The sequence below is a fragment of the Cupressus sempervirens genome, chromosome 11, assembly GCF_028749045.1.
Source record: "Cupressus sempervirens isolate cs-2001-9-10 chromosome 11, ASM2874904v1, whole genome shotgun sequence".
Lineage (NCBI taxonomy): Eukaryota > Viridiplantae > Streptophyta > Pinopsida > Cupressales > Cupressaceae > Cupressus > Cupressus sempervirens.
The window spans coordinates 492,626,680-492,651,264 of NC_143128.1; the positions used below are offsets into that span (position 1 = coordinate 492,626,680).

Here is a 24,585-nt window from a genome sequence, read left to right on the forward strand (position 1 = left end):
ATAACTCTCAATTGGTACGCAATTTTGAGGGTGTGAAATATCATCCGAATTATTGCAGATTGGAGGTGACATTCAGTCATTTCATCAGGGCAATTATCTGTGGCTAAGGCCAATTTTGCGGCTCTCGCATCACTGTTCATTGATTGGATCAGTGAAAGTAGAATTAATCATCATCTTCGCAAATTATTGTAGGATATTGGTTGACATCAGATTCAAGGATTCAGTCTAATAGAGACCGATAGCAATAAAAAAATTGCATGAAGGAAGAGAACCGGGCCTGTAAGAATATCCTTCATATCAGAGCCAAGGCAACGATCTTCGAGCCAATTAATAGCAGCAGAGACTTGGAATCGAAGGACGGCAATCAGACTTGAAAACCGAAGGAGCAGTTGAAGCATATACATAAGATTTTCGATTCATGAAAGACGGGAATCAGATTATTTACAAGTGCATTAGTGACTTCCGTTTTTCCGTTAACAACACTGCAGAGAACGGAGATATCTCAGAGATCGCATAACGACTTCCATTCACCCCGGCGTCTCCAGTCCTCTTGACAAGCAACGAAAGTAGATTCGTGCTACTTGGGTTCAGCGATTTAGCATGTGAATTTTGGCCAGGGTTAGAACGGATTGATACGCAACTTCATCAAGAGTCGGGTTCAGATTTGCCTGGTCGAGCTGACAGGGCCCTTCATGATCCAATTGAGGATCCACTCGCAACAGAAGTCCAAGGTATAGACGGCAGCGATGGACAACGATTATTAACATGCGGGAAAGTGCGATTTCTCTGAACAGTCAAGTTTATCGACTACGGGTCACACCCAAATCTCACACTTTGTCGGCGGCTTTTGCACAGAGTACGGGGTCCCTTCTAAAGACAATTTTAACATTGTTGTTGATATCAGAATATATAATCGAGCCTGACTTGGTATTGCAGCAGATCTTAGCAATAAACATATATGCCAGGATAAGGAAGATGTGTATGTAGAGGTCAAGCTCTCATTCCAGCTCGCGTCGATTGAACCAGTCCATATCAATCAGGCCAAAGGAAGAAACTTCACATGACCTCCCATGATTTAAATTGGTCGATCCAACTGTCGGCTGCTACAAACTCAATAGAGATGAGATCTTGGACGTGTACACATTCAACTGATCCAAATACATTGGGAGCAGATTTGTAAGTGATGATGATCATATATTAATCAAGCAATAATGAGCAGGTGGCCAAATCCGGGACAATGCCGAACCGACACAAGATTACAATACAGGGCTGAACTGTAATCATATCAATGATCATTTCATAGCAATCACCAGCTCAGACGGGACAGTGGCTTGGCAGTTCGTTAGCGGCATCAGTTTGGGATCAGGCAGATTCGATATTAATAGCCCTTCATAATCATTGATGGAGCCGGCAATCTCAGGTTTATATTCCTATATAATCTGGGTCATTGTGTGATTATTGGGTTAAGAAACATAGATTCTTTCATAAACATTATTGGCATTATTATCTATCGTTTTGGTGAATAAATGAGATACTTCCCTTTGCATGGTAAATTTCATAGTACATTATATCTTCGTAGTACGAGACAGGTGTTTTTACAAATTATTGTAGTTTAGCATTGGTTCTTTAGTGACCTTTATAGCTAGGGTTATTTCAGTGGTATCAGAGCACGATTGCTAATTGTTTGACGGAATGTCAAACCCTTGAAGTTTTAAGGTTTTGGTGCTTAAATAGTCAATAATCCTGACGGGGTTATTTCAACAAGATACCAATAACAAAATGTTGGGGGTGGCCATGTTTAGAGGTTTGGCTTGGTCAAAACCCTACTTTTATGTTTTCACCTCCACAAACAGCCTATATACTTGTATAAGAGACAATAGATAAAATGCAAGATAACCTAGAGAGTTACCCTTCTGCAAAATCCACAAGTGAAGTGACTTGCTGGAGTGAGGAAAGGCAGCCGTTTCCAATTTGACATAGCTTCGCTCAACAAAAATGGCATAAGTGGTGGACCTGTGAACAGAGGAAGCATGATAATGGTGGACTATTATGCTCAAGAAGTGTGAAAAATGTGAGAAGAAACTAGATAGTGCTTTCAAAATGCAAGAAAGATTAATCAGAGTGCCAGAGATAGTAAAATAAAGCCAGAAAGCCAAGTTTTAAGGGACTGGCTGTCCTGACATTGGTGTGAGCTTAGAGGGGCGTTGCTCTGCTAAAATAAAATAATGTAATGTCCAATAACCAATTTCAGTAACAGATATTTGTGGGACTTTAGCATAGCATGGGGATGTGTTCATGGTGCACATGCGATTAGGTGCCATCCAGATCTAGTAGGCTGGAAACTATTGCTAAAATAAAATAATGTAATGTCCAATAACCAATTCAGTAACAGATATTTGTGGGACTTTAGCATAGCGTGGGGATGTGTTCATGGTGCACATGCGGCTAGGTGCCATCCAGACCTAGTAGTCTGGAAACTAGGCATAACAGGTGGCATGATGGTTTGGGGGCTAAGGTTTAAGGTTAACATTTGGAATTTTCTTAACTCAGCTCAAGATGTGACATGAAATTGCATGGGTTCAGTTAATGATGTTACACATATAATTTTGTAATAAGGAATGTTAGGGACTTCTGTGCATATGCATTCTTGCCTGGCCCCTTGATCCTATTTTCCCATATGTTCTCAACCAATTATCCCTTTTCATGCTTTTTCCCAGTTCAGATATCAATTCTTGGAATTTGGTGTAATTTGAGATTGCTTTATTCTCGTTTCTTTGTTTCTACTTTTCCCTTTAAAAGGGACTTTGATGAAACAGAGATCTCAATACATTGTTCTTAAAGACTCTGGAAAAGCAGGTTGGTTTTAGTTGTTTGAGAATATACTCTGGGAAAAGCGTAGCATCTGTAAGCAGGTAGTATATATGTAACGGATGCCTATTTTCATTACTGCAAGGTTTATAATATGTTTGTCAAGCAACTCATGGAGGATATAAAGGACAGCTGCCGTGAGATCAATTTCATTATAACTGATTGACAGGATAAAGAGTAAATATGAGCTTGTTGCATAAATTTTTAAATTCATTTAATTTGGCCTTTTGAAACTAACTAGAGTTTTAAAGTTTCCATTTGTGACTGTCAAGCTGAGGGCAATAAGTAGGATTTCTAAACCACCTTCTTTAATCTAAAAAGGCTTCTCAACTTTATTTTATAAAAGAAAAGGAAAAAAATCATTTAAAAAGAAATGTTTTTAGAAACTGAAATTATCAGTGCCACTATCAAGGTGCTAAATAAACTAGTGGGTGAAGTGAACATATAGAAAAGTTTCCTTTCTCATGAGATATACCAAACAAATCAAACATAAAGTATTTAATGTTTAGTTTAATTAGTTTGGTTTTCATTACATGTGAGAGCAAAATGTTGTGTACTTTACTGTCAGCGAGTAATGTGCATTGTGACTTTAATGTACTTTATAATGGCTTTTGTGTACTCTATTGTGACTGGAAAATATTGTTCTTTATTTCATTAATAAGGCCTCACAATTCCCTGATTTTTTCTTTAGTTATCCAGATCCAAAATATTGTTCTTCATTAGATCTGAGCTTCATATGATAGATAAATCCATGGCCTTCTTAACTTTTGGTAATAGGATCATATCTCAAGTTTGTTGGTGGCTTTCATTTTTCCCTGAATTGCATTCTTCCTTCAGGGCCTGTTTGGTTGCTGGAATACAACTGGAATAGGAAGAGAAAATTAGAATATGTTTTGTATTCTTCGTTTGGTGTGCCAAATCGGAATTGAGAATAGGAAGACATATTCCCATTTTGCCCCTAAAATGAGCATATGTCTATGCCAAAAAATACCTGTTATTGGAATAGGCCATTCCTATTCACAATTTGATTTTTCTAAATTATATTGTTTTTTCAGATCCATGGTTACTCGTGTAAGGGCAAAATTGTTTTGGCATCCGCTCACGACTTGCATAGGGTTCGGATTGTTGATGAGTGCGTTAATAGGAGAGTGTGGTAGGCTTGGTGATGTTTCAGGAATCTTGGCATCATTTAAACCTGCAATCACGCTCAAGGTTTGGATTGCAATCATGAACCATGCCCTTTAGAGATCTGATTTGGATCATCAATAAAGTGCCTACCGTATAAGTCTCATGATTATTGTTCGTGGCATTTGGAAAATGTGCTTTCGATTTTAGCATTAGGGACAGGAGATGGTTGGTATTCTGATACCATCAACACCCATTATTACAATGGGTCTTTTTCATAACATAGAGTATGTTCTTGAGTTTCGAATTAGTGCGTGAGTTGATTGTATGGTACGTCTTTAGCATTCTGACTTTATACTCCCTTCAATGCTTATTTCTAACCACAGAGTGGTTGATTTAGCATAAAAATTGTTAAATGCAATGCAATGTTATTGCCTTGAATTACAATTGCTGGGTCTAAGCACCTACGGGTGTTATTATAACCCAAATTTGAGTAGAAACTCCCATGACTGCAATCATGCTCATGGTTCAGATTGCTGCCAGTTGGGGAAGAGATACCCACAGTTCAAGTGCTCGCCTTCAGTGACAGGAAAAACTCACACCACTCACACTGGATGGGTTTGAGATGGAGGAGGGCCTTATGAAGAACAAGTAATGGATATTTGTTAAGCTCAAGGTAGCCATTAATTAAGGAAAATTGATGGCAGGGGACCAATTCAAAAAAATATAAACTTAATCTGATTATAATTCTAGTTTTGTACAACCAAACCAAACAAGGGATTAATATATTCTACATCAAATTCCAAGTGAACCAAACACAATTAGAATTGCCATTGCCCATTGCCCATTCTCCATTCCCATTCCCAATTCTAATTCCCAATTCCTATGCTTGAACCAAACGGGGTTGAGGGTTGAGGGTTTTAGGGTTTATGGTTTAGGTTTAGGATTGAGGGTTTAGGGTTTAGGGTTTAGGGTTTGGAGTTTAAGGTTTAGGGCCCATTTGTTTGCTGGAATAGGAATAGGAAATGTATTCTCTGTTTGGTACCCCAAATCAGAATAGGGAATAGGCAAACTTATTCCAATTTTGCCCCTAAAATGCACATATGTTCATTCCAAAACATAGTTGTTAGTGGAATGGGCCATTCCTATTCCCAATCTGTTTTTTTTTTTTGGTTAAATTTTTTTTGAATTTTTTGTTAACATTTTATTTTTTAAAAACTTTTTTTTATAACATTTTTATCATTATATTTATTTATTAAAAAAAAAGAAATAAATTATATTTCTCATTAACTTCAATGAATAAAATAAAAATGAAAATAAATTAACCGTTTTACCAGTATTGAAAATATTAATTAAAAAATAATAAATTAAAACAAAAAATTTAAGGGAAATATTTAAAAAAATACAAAATTTAACCTTATTCCTATTCCATTTTTGAATAGCCAAACAATTGATTAACATATTCCCATCAAATTCCAAGTAAACCAAACATGATTGAAATTGCCCTTTTCTATTCCCATTCCCCATTTCCATTTTTATTCTAATTTTCAATTCCCTTGGCCAGCAAACAAACGGGCCCTTAGGGTCCATTTGGTTTCTGGAATAGGAATATGTTTTGTATTCCTAGTTTGGTGCACCAAATCAGAATAGGGAATAGGAATACATATTCTCATTTTTCCCATTTTGCTCCCAAAATGAGCATGTCTATTAAAAAAAAAACTGTTTCTGGAATAGGCTATTCCTATTCTCAATAATACTTTCCCAAATTCTATAGTTTCTTGGAATCCGTTATAAGCTATATCATTTTTGCGCTTGCTCATTTTACAATGGCATCAATCTTTGTAAGCATTTTGCAAGGGGTCAAGTCTGCAGCTTTGAAGGTTGAATCTGTAGAAACTTGAGCAGTATTGGTCTGCCATTTCTTTCAACAGCTTCAATGCCTCTGATTCATCCGCTGATTGGGCACTGGGTGCCCCCCTTATTCTCTTCTTCCGCTGCCTCCACTGCCTCTTTTGAGATATTTTTTCTGCTTCTGCTCCTTGTCGGATACTTTATTTTGCTTTGGCATTTTCTGATCTCCTAGTCATTTCCTCTGTCCCTTTACTTGAACTACCAGATGGGCCAGCTTCAAAATCCATTCTTGACTTGGAAACAAACAAGTTGTAAGCCCCTTCTAAAAAGTAAGTCATTTCCTCTTTTCTGGTAAGAGAAACAAACCAATCATCGGAAGTCTTCCAATGATTCGTAGTTCATTGGTTAACAAAGATTGAAAACTCAAAGAAATTATACCAGTTCAGATCCCAATGGCCCATTGACGTAATATCTCTCGTTTAGATTTTTATGCTATATAGTGTTTTGATTTAAATGTGCATTGTCGGTCCAGTAGATCATGAGACCACCATCACCCATCAAAATGAATGGACTGGGTGTAAAACAAAATTGGTGGGCAAAAAATAATAAAAAATCAACTGAAAACGACTGAGAGACTCCAGATACTTTCTGCAGTATAATGGGCATTAGTTTTGGATATTAATAGTAAACTGGTTGAAACCGTAAGACTGGAAATATTTATATACTTAATATACAGATTTGATTCAATAATGTAAAGTAAAAAAATCTGTGCCTTATATGTCTCTCAAATTATAACATGAACAGACAGAATACAAGCCCATTGAACCAAAATCTGATTCCATCAACAGAAAATTCAGAGAGTTGTGCTTCTAATGCAGGAAGATAAAGTTGGAGGTTAAGCTAAATAATCTAAATTTAATACAGAAGCCTATAGAGTTATCTCTAGACAAGCTAGGATAGACAAATAAGGCTAGCAAAATCAAATTAATGGGAAGATACAGACACAATGATAAATCAAATAAATCTTAAACATGAGTATTCTAAACATTATTAAACTCAATCTAATTGATAAAAAATATAAATCTAACCTTATTCCAATTCTTGTTTTGTACAACCAAACAAGGAATTAACATATTCCTAATCAAATTCTAGGTGAACCAAACAAAACTGGGATTACCATTTTCCATTCTCATTCCCATCCCATTTTAAATTCTAATTTCCAATTCCTATGCTTGCAACCAAACGAGCCCTAAATTCTTGGCAATTGCAATCTTTTCAGATAATAAATTCTGTTTCCTATGCTTGCAAATGGATACTAACCTGAAAACACCAAGAAGGAAGGCAAAATCAAGGAAAAGGCATTGAGAACATATTCAAAATGCATAGGAGGGAAAAATTGAATTGACAAAAGGGAAGAACCAGTGAATAAAGTTAAACTAAGGAGCTTGCATGGAAGGAAGTGGAAATGCTCAAAAGCAAGTGATTTATAAGGGAGTTCTGTTTGGCAATTTGAATAATTGGCATAGACAAATCTGGTGAACTTTGCAAATCAGTTTGTAAGCATACAATTATGTTTTCAAAATAACCTAATTTGAGAGTGAAATCATTTGGGAACATGGAAGTTGAAAGGTTAATAAAGCCATGTAATTGTTGATGTTTGGTAGCTTTAGTAGGATAAACTTGTAAGATTAATTTATATAATAATAATATTCATATATATATATATATATATATATATATATATATATATAATTATAATTAAGATTATTACTATATTAGTTACTAAGTTGCCAGCACAGGTACAGATACGTGGGTACACTACGTGGATATGCCAATTTTTTGGGAGGGGGTTTTGGGTACGTTTGGATACTTTTGTACGAAAATAATATGAAAATTAATAATATATATATGTATGCATGTATACAGCCTGAAAAGTAGAAACAAAAATTAAATTTAGAATACAAGATAACAATACATTAAACAAAACTTAGAATTACCATAAATATATATACAAAACTTACAATTTAGACTTAAAATGTTTTAGAAACTTTAAGGACTTATAACATTATATACACACTACTATTATAATTATATGTAGTATTTTTAAATTTAATACTATTATCATTCTAGTAAAAAAATTAATATTTTAAAAATTAACTATTATCCTAAAATTTAATCATTTTTTTACTATTTAAAGTTTAATATTATTTTAAATTTTTAAATATCATCCTAAATAATATTCTTGTAACATCTACTTACTAATTATTTTTAAGTTTAATACTTGTTAAATTAAAAAAAATTCCTAAACCATACTAAATATCCTCGTAACCTATAGCATTTTAGAACTTTAATAAAAATTTCTATCATAGTTGATGACTGCAGGTTCCTCCGTTAATGCAGGTTGCTCTCACAAGTTGCTACTACACGCATGTTGAGTTAGTCAGAATTTAGGCGATGGTTTATCTAGAGACGAATGCTTGCACTTACAGTGGATTCAAAATTGCCGTTTGTAGACATTTTTGTTTCCATTTGGGAGGGTTTGTGTTTGCGGCGGAAAGAAATGAAAGAGGAGAGCCTTTAGTTGAGAGATTTTAGGGTTTTTGAATGTGAAAAAGGGGTTTAAAAACATGTCACCCTCAAAGTTGCCTAAAAAAGAAAAGTCATGCCGCCACGTCAACATTTAAATTCAAAATAAAATCGCCAAGTCAGCATAAAATCATTTGGATGCCGATTGCAAAAGTCACATACATTTTTGGGTTTTAAAAATTGAACCCTATCGGATTCCACAGCGGTTTTTCAACGTATCCGATTTTGATACGCACCGTACCAGCATGTGAAGGAAATTTTTGAAGTACTAGCAACTTAGATTAATTATATTAATGAACAGACTTGTCCCATGAAAGGGGCATGCCTCCTCTTGGTTTATTCCTCATTTAAAGATAAGAGGATGTTGCATTTGGAACACACATACCAAATACATGGCAGTGCTTAGTACATTTGCAACGATCCCGGAAAACCCAAAATGGTATCAGAGTAGGCTTGCATACGTAAAAATGGATTAGAAAGAGAACAAATTAAAAAAAAATTATATTAGAAATGAATAATAAGAGATCAACATACTTGACTAGAAGAAAGATTCATGATAATCTTTAGACACAAACAATAATTCATTTCCTCATACTGTCGAATGTATGTAGCTCTTGGGACAACGATGGGTATTTGAGTAACTGCAAAACAAGGCAGCAAGATGAGTCCTGGCAGCATCAAATCTTCCAACGTGCTCATAATAGAAAACTATGATGCTTGTATGTGTGATTTTATGTTGGCCAAGATGGTGAGTTCAAGTTCCATTGGAGGGTATGAAGCTCCAAAAGTGACTAGTGAAAGGGGGAGAGTATCTCAGGAGCTAGATGTGTAGAACTTTGGGGTGTTTCTGTTCTAGTTGCTCACAGGGAAGGCACCCACCATGACCACCACATCGACAGGAATAGAAGGGGAGGGAATGGACTTATTGAGATGGGTGATGGCAGTAGTGCGAGAGGAGTGGATGGTTAAAGTGTTTCACATGGCTCTGATGAGGCTCCGACCCCCTAGTGACCCTATCTCTTGAAGATGATATGCTTCACTTTCTTCATCTTGGAATGGTTTGTGTTTCCACTTTCTGGACCAAAGACCCACCATGTCTTAGGTTCGTGACAAAGGAACTCAGAGGTGTGGATGCTCTTCAAAATTTAGATCACCCAAGACACCATATTTCCATTTCGAATAGCATGATACTCTTGAGAACTGGAAAGCGCGTGTATGGACTATATCTTCCATGATTCTCGAGCCATGATTTGATTACTAGAGAGGGAGTCTCAAGCTTGCAAACAATAATGCCTACAAACCAAAAACATATACAATGGTTTTGACACCCTTCAACATATACAAATTTTTAACATTTGGTTTAATATAAAAACACTGTTGTGTAACAAGGGCAGTCAGGGATGGTGAATTAGAAGTGGGCCCTTGAAAGTATCTACGAAGCATGGGTAAATAGTAAACAAAGGAAATGTGTGGTCAATAAAGACATTGGAGTCCGAACATAACAATCATACAAATAGAAGGGCACCTCAACTTTTAAGGAGGAGACAAGACATTAATGGACCCACCGAGCAAATTGTGGGGACATTAGTCACTAAGAAGGAACCATTGTCAGGCAACTTTGGCATCTAGATTTATGTGGGCACATAACTATAAATAAATGTTAACAAGAGAATTGATGGGGCTTACACCATCCTAAGGAAAAGGTAAGTAGGTGTGACATTTGAGATATAGATAGGTATAAGAGTTTTACTATTTTAAATTTCCTTTTCACATTATTGTTACTTGAATATAGTAGGTACATATAAATATTGAAATTAGGTTATGATAACATTAATAATATTACATATTAGATAGAGTGATATTATATATCAAATAATGTGTTTAAGTGTAGATTAAAATATATGTTGGGGATTGAGTATATGCATATTTGTTCATAGCATATATTTCAATTAGATATTATCTATATTTTATGTTATCATTATGTAAAATTACTTTTGGTATTTCAATATATACTATAAGAATTATGTGCCTTGATCTTTTTCGAGAATGTTATTGCAGAAAAGGGGAGATTGATTTTAGATTTAGAGGGAATTTGACACTTCATGAGAGGAAACATTAGATGAGAAGCTTTGAAGATTGATAAGTCAGAGGGAGTTTAAAATCCATGTGTGTGAACGTATGATTTTAATGGGCCTAACCCTTATGTACAACATGAGGAAGTGACGACTTCCAAATGATGTCACTTGTATTTGCAGAAGTTATTGGAAGATGACAAGCTTACAATAACTTAATTTTCTATTATGATGGATATCTTACGATGTCTATGCAGATCATAATAGATTATTCATTGCATGATGAATGTTTATATGGTAAGCATTATGAGAATGCGTGTGGACATACCTTGTAAACATTTTTTTGAGTAGATGGTGAATGTTATACAAATTGATATTCTTGAAGGCCATTACACAGAGTACTTGGTGAATATCATGTGACTTGATGTTTTGGAAGGCCATTACTCACAGAGTACTTGGTGAATATCATGCGAATTGATGTTCTTGAAGGCTATTATTCACAATACTTGGTGAATATCCTGCATCACAACATTGTAGAAGGCCATTACTCAAGAGTATTTGGTGAATATCATTGATATTTTGGAAGATCAATACTCATGATATCATATGTGATATCAAACATTTTTGAGTAATTGGTGAATATCATATATTTTGGGAGACCAATACTCATGATATCAAATGTGATATCAAACCTTATTGAGCAATTGGTGAATATCGAATGTTGATATTTTGGAAGACCAATACTCATGATATCAAAATGTTGAATATCTTTTGATCAAAGATATTCTTATATTATATTGAGGTAATATATGGTTGTGTGTTTATACACCCTAGCTAAGAGGGAGTGTTTATATTTAATAGCTTTAGTAGGATAAACCAGTAAGATTAATTAATATAATAATAATAATTCATACATATATATATATATATAATAAAATTCATATATATATAATTATAATTAAGATTATTATTATATTAATTATTAATGAATAGACATGTACCATGAAGGGGCATGCCTCCTCTTGGTTTATTCCTCATATAAATATAAGAGGATGCTGCATTTGGAACACACATACCAAATACATGGCAGTGCTTAATACATTTACAGCGATCCCGGAAAACCCAACAGTAAGCACTTACATGTGCTAATTGGTAGGAGGTTTGCAGACTGATTGATGTGGGTTCTTTCAATAGTTGTATCTAAGAGTGCTATCAGATATGGAAAAAGAGTTAGAGAAGGATGTCTCTCCTAATGAGAATTTGTAGTGTCCCCAATTGTGACTTCACTTGAAATACACTAAAATTCCCAACTAGTGTTTGGATTGCGCTTGGAAATGACAATTTACTTAGTCTTTGTAGTGTACCCTACTTGAAGGCTGCCAATTTCCAATGAGTAACATGCATTACTATGTGTTAAATTGAGTTGAATTATGAAACAATGAATGATTCATTATACATTTGACAGTTAACAACATAATCCCAAATTCCTTCTCTCCTAAACATCAACCTGAAACATTAAGAATCACTTGATCTTGGCAAGCTTGGAAACCAATCTACAGGTAGACTCCTTCAAGGTTTCCAGAACACATATTCATACCCCATCTTGGATTCACCTATCATAATATATTCTTTTCTTGTGTCAAGATTCCTAACTAATGCTGCCGTAGACAATATTATTCTTCCTGATGGTGATGTTGTGAATCGATTCTTCTTGAATGTCAGCCCTTTACACCTTCTTGGATATGTAATCGATTTCTCAAAGACGCTTAGTCTCCATCATGATCTTTGATATATATGAAGAGTTTGGTCACCATGGTAGATAACACCTATCAATATATTCTTATATGCTAATAGTTTCAATGGGGAACATGACATAATTGTCCTCTTGTAACTAATATTTTTTTTAATACTGCATTGATGATAAGCTCAAGATTTTAAGTGGATAATTGCAGTAAGTGAGAACTTTCTCAGTATGTCTAGAAATTTGTGCAGACATTAAATCAAAATAGCATTTATGAATTTACAAGGACAATACCATGTAACTTCACAAATAAGATAATTATAGGAGGTTTGTGGAGATTGTTAGCATGGGTTTCTTAACTTCATTCAGTGACATAGCAGGAGATTAAAAAAGAGAACTGACGACCAGCCTTCATATCGTAAATAAAGAAACAGAAGGTTTATGTTTAAAGGAGCTGGAGAGAGCTGGAGTACTCCTAGTTCTGGATTCTCTCTTTCTTATTCCTTTGTTCTTGTCGACAGCTTTATCCGCTGATTTGAGCCTTCATGTGACTTATTTATGTTGCTGGGATATGCCTTTGAATGTATAGAGTGTATATTGTAGGAGGAATAGAAATTGTAGATTGTAGTTCATTTAGAAGCCAATGAGGAACAGAGGAGGAGGAAAAACAGAAGTCACACTCACAAATGTGCTAAACTATATTAGTGTATAAGAAATGTAAAATGTTAAGTCCTATCAACCTTCTCAAATCGAAGTTGCTCTAGGTAAAGTTCCTTATTTATCCATTTCATTCATTCTCTATCTTGCTTTAGTAGATTTGATTTATGGATACTAAGCTAAGATGTGTAGGTCTAGTTACATATGCTATCTACCATTATAACCATTGACCAGCAAAATTGAATAGAATAAACATATGAAAAGATAACAGCACTTTTACATTTCTGATTGTGGAGGTGTTGATAAGGGCTTGAAATAAGAAATTATGTTTTAAAAGTAACATCCTGGAAAAAAAAAATGTCTAGTAGAAAATAGATCTTATGTATACCTGACTTCAATGTCTTTGTTTATCATTGTTACTATTCAAAGTCTGCAACTACCTTAAATGAATGTGTAGCTCCTGTGTCTTCCTTGCAGAAAGAAAGGGAAAAGTGAGTGATGGAAATCGGGCATTAGTCAACAATTTTCAGACTGAACTTACCGAACAATTAGGCCAATTATGCAATACTGTTGTAGAATCAATGACACAACAAAATAATCATCTTCATTCTTTAGAGCAACAATTTCACGCTTGCATGGACTTCAAAGATAAGGTATTAATTAGTGTAGTATCCAATTATGCATACACTGTTATTTGCCTTTGACTGTTCTGTTCTTATGATATCAAACTTATCTATGCATTGGCATGTGATGGCAGTCTGCACAAGAATTGAAACAAAAAGTTGTAGATCTCAGAGCATCATATTTCTCCCATCTTGAAAGTTTGCAAAATATAGTTCGATTGCATAAGGCTGGCTCTAATGCTAGCTTGGATGACATAAAATCTTCAGCTTCTACGAATGCCACTTTGGTCGAAGAAGTAAATTCTTGTTGTTGAACCCTTTCATGTTCTTTTCATTTCTTCTATCATGATAGATAAAATATAGTGATCTGATTTAAGCTGTATATTAGACATTTGCTGTGGCAGTGAAAGAAGCAGATTCAATACTTGGGGATGTTCAAACTACTCTTTCAGAACAGCAAGGAGAAATGGCTGCATTTGCTCAGCAAACACGAGAGGTAGTTCCATTACTGTTGCAAAAGACAATTGATCAGCCACTTTGCCTGTCTTTAAACTTGACTCAAGAACTAGATATTGTCTTATTTTTATATTTTTAAAATTCATTAGGTTTTTGCTGGTTGCAGAGAGCACGCATTAGCATTGAGCTAATTAAGTCGATATCAGGTGCTACAATGAGTTTCTTCGAGAACTTGTCAGGAGAAGCGTCAAAGCTACACCAATACATTGAGCAAAGTTATGAAACTCAGGAACAAAGTATATCTGAATTCCAAAATGCTTATGAGGTTAGACGGCATTTTTGCTTGCTTGTTTTTCAATAAGTTAATATGATTGATCTAACGTAGGCATGTAGGGGTGTGAGTCTTTGATATGCCCCTTATATTGCAACCCAGTTCTTGTTTTTCTTCAGAAGTTGATGAGCTGGTTTATTTGGTTTGCATGCCACATCAGGAACAATCGAAGCAAGAGGAACAGCAACTTTTAAGTGACATATCTAATTTGGTTGCCAAGGCAATGGTTCGAAAGGTAGACATGGTAGGTTTTTTGTCCTGGGATGTTGCATTTAATTCTCTTTTGAATGAGCTGGAGTTTTTTTATATTAATAATTTCTCTTGTTGAGCATTCTTCTGCTTTTATTTCACAACTGTAGGATCTCTTCCTAAAAATTCATTCAGGATTTGTAAAAGTTAACATGTAACATGCTCCCTGGGATTCTGAACTCCGCTCTAATTTGAAAGCCCAGATAATATATCATTTAAACTCATCGCGTTCAAAAGCTTAAGATTTACTGACTTGTGACATTGTTAGCTTTTTAAAAATTGTCATTTTATTTCAGGTAAAAACCAGGCTTGCCTGTATGAGAGAAACAGCTGTAAAGGATAAAGATTCCTTTGACCTAAGTGTGGCGTGTATTCAAAATACAACGTTCGACACTAAAAGGAAATGGGAAACATTTGCTAAACAGGCTGCAGATGATGCAAATGATAATTCTGCCCTTTCAGCAGCAAAGCACTGCCGAATGGAAGTTCTACTTCAACAAAGGTATGTAAAGATTATCTATTTAAACATTGTAATGACAAGTATGATTACTTATTGTTATTGGAAATACTTATTGCTATTGGAAATATTCAACTCAATAAATCATTGGCTTTTGCTCAGTGTGAACACAACTGAACGAGCTTCCCAGCACTGGAAGACTACCCAGAAATCTGTGCAAGATATTAGCAGAGATCATGCCATAACAATGGAGTCACTAGTCAGGTTTATCTCTTCTTCCATAAGACTGATTTGTTTCGTTATCTTAGAAGTTTCCTACCTGTGATGCAGACCGTATCTGTGTGTAAAATTATCTTGGATTACTTAGTAATGTGTCTGTTTTGGCTTACAGAGATGGCATGGAAGCTAATGAGAATCATGCTGCTGAAATCAAACATGCAAAGGTCTCAGCTGAAGCAGATGTACAGAAGATAAATGAGAGAATCTTGTGTCATGTTGACGGTAGTTCCGTGTTCTTGAAAATTTCTACAATTTTTTATTTTTGATTGTTTTATTGGATTGCATTTGACGATTGACTTTATGTAATTTATAACAGATTTGTTGGATCGCGAGCACAGTGCGGCATCTCAAATGCATTCTACTATAGATGCTCAGTCACAGGCTATCAAAAAGCTTGAAAATGAGCATCAGAACAGAGTCACAGAAATTGAAAAGAAAGCAGAGCAATGCTTCTGTGGTGAATATATGGTATGTAAACAGTGACAGCTTTTTCTCCTCTCCTTGATTCTGTCCACTGTTTGAACTCTATCCCTCATTCTAAGGTATATGTCTCACGCCTGTTATGTTTCAGGAGGATCAACCTACTTTTACCACTCCAACTAGAGGGAGCTTCGAAATTCCAAGCAGGGATGATATAGAGAACATTCGTGCACCACCATTTGAGGTTCTTATCCAAGAGTTCAGAGATAACAATGGGTATGATGTTAATATTGAGGGATATCACGAGAATGGGATTCTCAGGGAGTCAAAGCCCTATGAAGAAAGCCCAAATTCTCGAGATTCACGCATTCCTTTGACTCCAGTCAATATTTAATTGTCTATTCTGTATTTTTTATTCTTAAAGGGCTTGTTTTGTTGTCTAAACCTTTGGAGTAGTGCTAATATGTATCGCCGCTCAATTATCTCAGTGACACCCACAATGTGGTTGATAGCATATGGCCATAAAATGTACATGAAGAAGGTAGTCTCTACATGTAGGCTTTAGCACCAGAAGCTTACTCTTAGTCGATCCAGCTTATTCACAGAGTTGTATATTGTTGTGTATTTTATTCCAAAACATCTGTCTGCAGTGATAAATAGTATTCTTCAAAGCCAACAGGCACCTTAGAAAACTGTGGAGGATTTCTTCCTCATGGTTTTAGTTTTTTATATTACGTTTGTTCCCATATTCCTAGCTTTTGCCACCCATTTTGAGAGGACAAAAAATTCTAACGTATTACAACCGTAGCTGTATAATCTGTTATCGGCGAATTCAATACATTAACATCTTTGGCACAATATAACATGAGTTCTTACTTGGCTATTTTTATGTTCAATTCTACGTGTACTGGTACTCGCAGATAAATTTAACGCAATGAAGTGGAGATATCAGTTACCTAGTTTAACGACACGATGGATTTGAAGGGTCTTTGGAAATTTGGTGATTTCTCTTAGATATTGTATCCAGGAAGAAACGTTTAGAGCACGGACTAGGACAATTACGACATCGCTAGTCTATCTGCAATAACGTCATGCGTTTATTCTTGACATTTTAAGCAATTTTATTTTATAAATCATGAAAATTTTGAAAACAAAACCCTTCTTTATTAGTGGAGCTGGTAGTATTATTGGTCACCAATGGATAGTTTCGTAGGTTCAAAATAATTGATTATAGACATCATAAATGCATCAATGGGACCAAATATCAGGTTTACTTGTTATTTTATTTTATTTCTTCCATATATTTTGTTTAACATTTGAAAGAATTTTCGAAGCTTGTGTGATTTGTATTTGTCATTACCCCTTGTATAATGAAAGGTATGTTCTACGTGCTGTATGAAATTTATTGTGTTTGTGAGAAGACTCACTTTGCATGACTCCATCTTTGGAGAGGCTTAAGTGATTTATTACTTAAGTGATTTATTAAAATCATATATATATATATATAGACTTATTTTTTGTTACATTGTTTGGTAGTAATAATGATTTTCTTTGGTTGCATTAGGAGTTGTAGTTCTCACTTTAGTGTTAACAACTTTATGTATTCTTCTATAGTGAGAGATGAACCTCAAACAAATTTAAGTTGAGAAAATGTGATGTTTTCAAGAATGGTCCCATACCATTACACACAATGAGGGTTGGATTACCAGTTGCATCAAATGTATTGCTGGTGGCATTAATGCATTAAAGGTATATGCTATACGTGTTGTATGGAAAACAATCTCTTGTTTGTGAGAAGAAACTTTGCAGGAGTCAATCTTTTGGAGAGGATTAAATGATTTAATGCAATCTTACATATAGACGTTCATTTTGTCTCTAAAAAGTTTTGTGGTAATAACAACTTTTGTTTTATTAGGAGTTGTAGTTCTCACTAGCATTGACGACTTAATTTTTTCTTTTGTAGTGAGGGGTGAACCTCAAACACACTAGCATGAGACACTTACAAGGAGGGAAGGGTTATTGGTTGCATCAAATGTATTACTGGTGACATTAATGCATTAATGGTTGCACAATTTGCGAGCTCATGTTACATGATTGCGAGCTATATTACATTGGGAGGGTGTTTTAAGATTGACTATTATTATCACATGTTGCTTCGTAATCATTTCAAGGAATCAAGAGACCACTTTATATATTTTCTTGTTTAATTCTCTTAAGAGCTTTGTGTTTGAAGCCAAGGTTGGTATTAGTTAGGGCAAGAAACGAACTCGTCAGTGCCTCATTTTTAGTCCTTTCTATTTTTAGCTAGCACTTTTCTCTCATAAACCCATGGTTGTCTATGGAACCTCCCCCCTCCCCTTTGTTGACATTGTTTACATGCTCCATTGGAATAAGAAAAAAACTATAAAAAAACACAATAGCTAGCCAAATTGCCTCTTGAATGAGCACTTGTGAAATTCAAAGTTCAAATGTTGTTGCCCTTTATGTTGGTCCCAAGGGCAAAGGATCCTCACCATTGGCTTGCAAAAGAAAAAGCAAAAAATCCCCTTAGTAAAAAAATTGAACTCTTTGTTTAGGAGGTTAACTTAGAGGGCAGTAAGATCTAATAGATTGATCGATAGATATGTGAAGAGAATTTATTTTTATAGATTATGATTAAGAGGTACACATGGAGTAGGTGAATTGAGATGCATTGAGAAAAGAAATAATACAAAAGATGAGGTGGAGAGTGATGATAGTGGAAGCTCCAATAATTCCACCTCCAAATACTCGTGCATGCCTCTAATAAAAGGAGAAACCTATTAATACAAGTATTTATATGCCACCCTTGAGGAGAAATCTAAAATGCCAAACCTTTGACATGGCTCCAACCATAGATTTGACAAGCTTGTAGGTGGAGGTGAACAATCTTAATAATATAGTGAGTGAAGCAAAAATAAAGCTTGGAAATAACTCCAAATTTAATCTTTGTGCATGGCACAACTTGACAACGTCTCTGTGTTTGTTGCAATGTAAGATTTTGGGCAAAGATGAACATGATGAAGGCAACTACTAGTTTTTGTTTAAGTTCCTTATTGGTGATTGGTTCAATGTGTCCCATTAGTTGGGTTGTAATATTGAATCTTCACATAAGGCTCAATAGGGTCTTAGTTAAATGCAAATTAATCAACTATCATAATTTGAATTATCAACGCAAGACATTACTTCAGAACTAATAATTGAATTCGTAACATCTCATTGTATATGTTTAATATTAGTTTTATATATTATTAAGATAGAAATAAACATTCATTATGGTATGCATTGTCTTATTACTCTACGCTTACTTTAAATGCATTAAGTAAACATAAACTAGTCAGTGATCAATACAATCAAGTTAGTATTTCCATCCATCATATCATAACAACTCATTGATTACAAGTGTAATTTCCACAAGTTATCATTCACAATACTTTCTTTGAATATTAAGTTAAAAGATGAGATTTTCTTTCCTTTCTATCGTTCACTTAGATACATAATAGCATAACTATTCCTAAGTTCACTTACTTTTATTCATAAACATAAAGAAAAACTTTAGAGAAATATTTGTTGATATTGTGGCGATTGATCATGTAGTGGGTGTTAATGTTGTGGCTTTTTTGTGCTTTTTTAGGAAATGAAATCCAAGAACATTGTAAAACCCTAAAATGGTTGATTTTAGAGGTTGCCCTAAAATGTTGTTATAAGTGGTTGAGATGCATTATGCATTGTAATGTTGGTTTACATTTTTGCTGGATAATAGAAAGGTTGAAGGCTGTGTAGGTGGACGTAGCCTAGGTTTTGGGTGAACCACGTTAAATCTGTGTTCTTTGAGTATTCTTCTTTTGTTTTTGCATATAATTGTTTATTCTTATATTGTTCCGGATTTGTTAAACCCTAACAATATCATTATTGAAACCACATGTTTAAATGCTCTACGATAATATAAAATGTTCACATTCCCTTTTCTTTTCACCTAGAGATATCCTTTTATCTTACATTGCTTTTAATTTTGGATACAATTTACATAAAATATTAAGTCCCCTTCAGAAGATCACATCAAATAAGTGCATTTGGATTATATTAGTATGAAGTACATGATACAATAGAAAGGTCTTCAACTGTAGGCAAGAATGGAACAAAAGCAAAATCATACATGGAACAATGAATAATACTTAGATAACATTTTCCACCCAACCACGTGGAACCTCAAAGGTCCAATCTCTAGAGGTAGGAGATAGAACCAATATCCACACAAGAACTAGGGCATATCTAAGGCCATAAAGATTCCCTTCCAAAAAAGAAAGCACACCAAGGAAGAGAAAACATATTGCAAGAAAAAAGACTACTAGGGTAGTGACTAGGTGAGTGTTATTGCATACCCCTCAAATGTTGGGATCAACATCTTGAATCACTATCACTCTACTCCAAGAAGTGACACATGGTCCTAGTTCTCCCACTAAGTATGAGGCCTTTTAGCCATCTTTATCTTTTTAACGTGATAACCCAAACCCCTAAAACCCAATTCATTTTATTAATGTTTTCACCTTTTTATGAAATCACGTGGAGTTAGCCTACATAGGGCCTTGGTCTCTACTACATCAAGTCTTGTCGGCACCAATTCTTGATCCTAGCACCTATGGTGAGCCACTCAACTAGAGCACCTAGTTTATCTTACCCTTAAGAAAATATCATAAAAATATCGAGAAACATAAAATAATGACTTAACACTCCATAATAACATCAAAACATCAGTTGATTGGGTTTAGGAAACCTCTAGGTGTCCCTAACTCACTAGGCAATCCTAAACCCTAATTTAGCCTTCAAAACTTATGAGAAAGAATCAAAATACACCATATATGATATCAAAAATAACATGTCGTATAATTAAGGTCAAAATGATTGAGAAATAAGATCCTAAAAGCCTTTGGTAACCTATAATCCCTCTAACAGTTAACAACTTTCAAAATTAGTTTATTTCAAAGTATGGTTAGATGCCAAGAAAATCCATCAATGAACAATGATCCATATCTTTCACAAAACACATAATTAAGCCGTTTGCTTAAGTGAGAATCAAGAAAAGACCTCTATATACTTGAAATATATATGAAGATTCAATGTTGGGAATAAAAGTTATGGCTTGTCTTCTAAAACGTAAAATGCTAATTAGGATTTAGGCCCACCTTTATTAAAATGGTTGTAACTTTTACAAAACATAACAAAAATCCATCAAACTAGTGGCAAATGAAAGAAAAGGTAAATGACCATCTTTGATATCAAATTTATGTTTGTAACCCATTTTTGGAACTCTATTATTTTAATAATCTAAACCGAGCCTAAGATTCTTGGTTGAAGTTTGGGAAGGGAAACTCATTGATCTCAAATGGGCATGTCTTAGAATTCCTTTTTAGGATTAAATTAATTTCCTATCATGTACATTTTGATAGACTAAATTTGCCCATTTTGGGTACTTGGTATGGTGGTGCAAACTTAAACTTGTATAGCCTATCGATCTATGACCTATGTCTTTATGTTAGTAACTTTATTTTAGGTAGAATTTGTTGTTCATGTCTTGTTAGTGTGCTATCTATATGCCCTTGGGTTGTACCGTAAAGGGCCAACACCTTAGGCTTTTTCGTTTATGAGTGTAAAAAGTATGACTTTTGTGCTAAATTTTTTTATACCATACATATATTAAAAAGGTCTATAAAAAATGCTAATACACACTTAGAGACATCCCAATGTAGCTTGTAAGCTAAAGTATTTTTGTGCAGTTATCTCAAGTACTGTCAATATATTATATGGTTAAAATAAATTCATGTTGCAACAAATAATACATGATATCCTTTTACACAATCTTTTTTCAATATAATTGAGAGAAGAAAAATAACAAATGATATATGCTTTTACTTTACATCATTTAAAAAAGACAACATATTACAATCATCACTATAAAAAGATAATGTTTTAAATCCCAACATCCGATTGAATGATTGATAAAAGTCACTTCCTTCTATCTAAAACTTTATGTATATATTTAATCTTGCCTAAAATAAAAACAATAATACAAAACTGACTACAATCCATATTAAACCTACATCTTGACAAAAAGAAATATCCCAAAATTTATACATAAAAGTATATTGAGGAGTGCGTTGTCTGGTAAAAATAAACATAGAAGAATAAAAAATATTAGTTTTTCTCAAAATCAAAAAATTAATCTTCATGATACAATCTAAAAAGTCCACTAGAAATTTGTAACACTGAAATGTTGGCATAAAATTATGGGTTCCATAAAGGCTCAAATTAATGAATAGTCCCCAACATTAGATCCTCCTGCAACTTCAAAATAATGGTTAGAAAGGCTGTGGTTGGCTAGCAAAGAAAAGATCAATTGGCAACTGAACTATTCATCCCAAGAAAATGCAGTGCTTCTTTCATATTATCTCTCGTCTATAAAGGGATAAAAACCCATCCTAGTGGCTGGCGAGGGATTTGAACCAAGGATCTTTATCCGGGGTTTACTCTATCAATAAAGTACTTGGACAACCCCATTTTCCTGTTTGACATATCTTTATCGAATTCAAGGAAATTGATGGGTCGGGGATGACACTTTCCATGAAGAAGGGCTCAATACAGATGCTCTTGTATCCCTCTCTCATAATTGTGAATGTCTAGTTTGGGCCTACTCTCTATAGCTGTAGGGTAAAAATTTAATCATACCTTACCGTTAGAAAAAGAACCATCGAAATGAAGAAATTCGTAATTTTTTTTTGAAAAAAAAACCACATATATAGATATGTTTTATTACTTGAATGAAGGTCCAAGCCCATCCCTAGTTGGAAGGTGTCTAGATGAAAGGAATTATGGTTGGGAAAGAAAATAGAAAAAACCATTGGAATCTCTATATATTATTTGATTGATAGTTGAAATTTTATTAATAAAAAAAGTGTTTTACAATGCTAGTTCAAATTGGCAGATTTGGACATTTCATCCACCAATCACTAAAGTCAAAATAACTTATCAAATGTCCATTTGAACATCAAAGACCAGACCCAACATTTAGATAAAAAACTTTCTTGAAGACAAACAACAATAAACCTAAACCCCCAATAGCCCATACTACCAAAATTTGACATGTTGTAGAATAGCAATACAGACCACATTATTAGCCAACAACCCAACCACCTCCTCCATTGAGAAATTGGGGAAAGAATATCCCCGACCTACATTAAAACTAGAGCCCTCAACACCACTACTACCAACCCGAGAAACACACTAGTGATCAACTATTTTTAGAGGGCTATGATGCGGAGGAGTTGGAATCCCATCATCTCCCCGAGGAGCTATATATTTCCTAGGGGTTTTCTTCACCCTCCTCCATTTCCCATCCAATGAATCCCTCTTCACCTCCTCTAGTTTTTGTAGAAAAACCAACAATACCTCTGACCATTCCGTACATCCACCAAATGGACCTACATTGGGTGGGACAAAGATCAAATTACTAGAGGTTATGAATTGGCTGCCTCTGATGAGTAACCATGGACCACCTATCATATGCAAGCCCACACCCAAGTTGACATAACCCCGACAGGATTATTGCTTCTTTTTAACACCCACAACTCAACTTCAAGAATTAAACATTTCGTCAAACAGTTAGCAATCAAGCGCTGATGACCCTCACTATAAGAGTCACTTGAGTACAGTACGGGAGTATAAGCCTCTTATCAAATACTTGCCATAAACTAGACTAATGAATAACAATATTGACAAAATCAGGAAGAGATTCAGTTGCAAAGAGCTATAGTATTAGCTATTCGATTTTATAAAATTACTGAGCACAATATTGGAAATAGAACCTGTTGATGGTTTCTTTAAAACGTCTATCCTCGTAGACTATAGGAGTAATGGGTGCCCTCGTCCCTTCTAACGCACTGCAGACTTAGCGTGGTCGAAAACCCGTCTGATGCATGGTCGGCATCCGTCTGATTTGCTCCCTGCAGTTTATGGGTGGAACCCGACTATGATTGGTTCGTGTTTTGTGAAGACGCCCATCTATTGATAGTTCGAATCCACCGGTTGGAGAAATTATCGCGTCCCTGCCTTCAGTGATTCATCGTTTACTCATTGCCGGCTAAGGAGAAATTGTTCCACCATGATTTCGTTCGGGTAGGTTTTTTTTTAAAAAAAAAAAAACTTTGTCTAGCGAATTTCTTAGCTGCGGATCCCGCCGGTTACTTCTGTTTGCCGCTAGGAGGAACGCATCCAACCTTCCTGATATATCGTTGACCATGCATATGCTGAAACTGCCTCCTTCCGTGAGAAATGTGGGTTTCTTGTACCGATTTCGTCACTGCTCAAGACTCTAGTTCATCACCTTCAAGGAATCCGAATATGCAAATGGTTTCAGCATGAAATGGCTAAAAACCATCTCCAATGTGCAACCCTTCGGGGGAATATTTCACCTCCTCAGTTATGCAGATCCAGGGGAGTTTTCGTTCCCAGAGACCTAATGGAAATTTGTAGACCAATGACCACAAATTGTCTCAATTGAAAATAGAAATCGAATCCTCAAAATCGCTTGTTCCAAAATGGGAGCCCTATGTCCTCTATTTATTCACTTCGCTGAGAAGTTTCTGGAAGTTTTCCGGAATCATCTTTTATGATGTAAAACTTTATAAAATTAAATAAATAACTTTATAAAGTTAGAGTACAACCTTAATTTAATATTAGGACGAGTAGGCCCCACTTACTCAATTATTATTCTTCGAGAGCAAAATTGTAATTATCGGAAGACAAAAATGACCCTCTTCCCATAATCATTTGCCTACGAGAGTCGATGATAGGCAAAT

General features: G+C 34.9%; 1 protein-coding gene across 1 annotated transcript in view; it reads left to right on the plus strand.

The window, feature by feature from the left end:
- The window catches only part of LOC149530517 (P-loop containing nucleoside triphosphate hydrolases superfamily protein), a 38,392-nt gene extending 21,814 nt beyond the window's left edge, over positions 1-16,578 (plus strand). Inside the window, exons 14-23 of the mRNA XM_089808790.1 lie at positions 13,378-13,553; positions 13,658-13,819; positions 13,912-14,019; positions 14,146-14,304; positions 14,471-14,554; positions 14,856-15,061; positions 15,179-15,280; positions 15,408-15,517; positions 15,612-15,763; positions 15,867-16,578. Of these exons, the coding sequence (XP_089664916.1) occupies positions 13,378-13,553; positions 13,658-13,819; positions 13,912-14,019; positions 14,146-14,304; positions 14,471-14,554; positions 14,856-15,061; positions 15,179-15,280; positions 15,408-15,517; positions 15,612-15,763; positions 15,867-16,109 (1,502 nt within the window). The 3' untranslated portion in view covers positions 16,110-16,578. The remainder of the gene's footprint in view (positions 1-13,377; positions 13,554-13,657; positions 13,820-13,911; positions 14,020-14,145; positions 14,305-14,470; positions 14,555-14,855; positions 15,062-15,178; positions 15,281-15,407; positions 15,518-15,611; positions 15,764-15,866) is intronic.
- Positions 16,579-24,585: the final 8,007 nt, after the last annotated feature.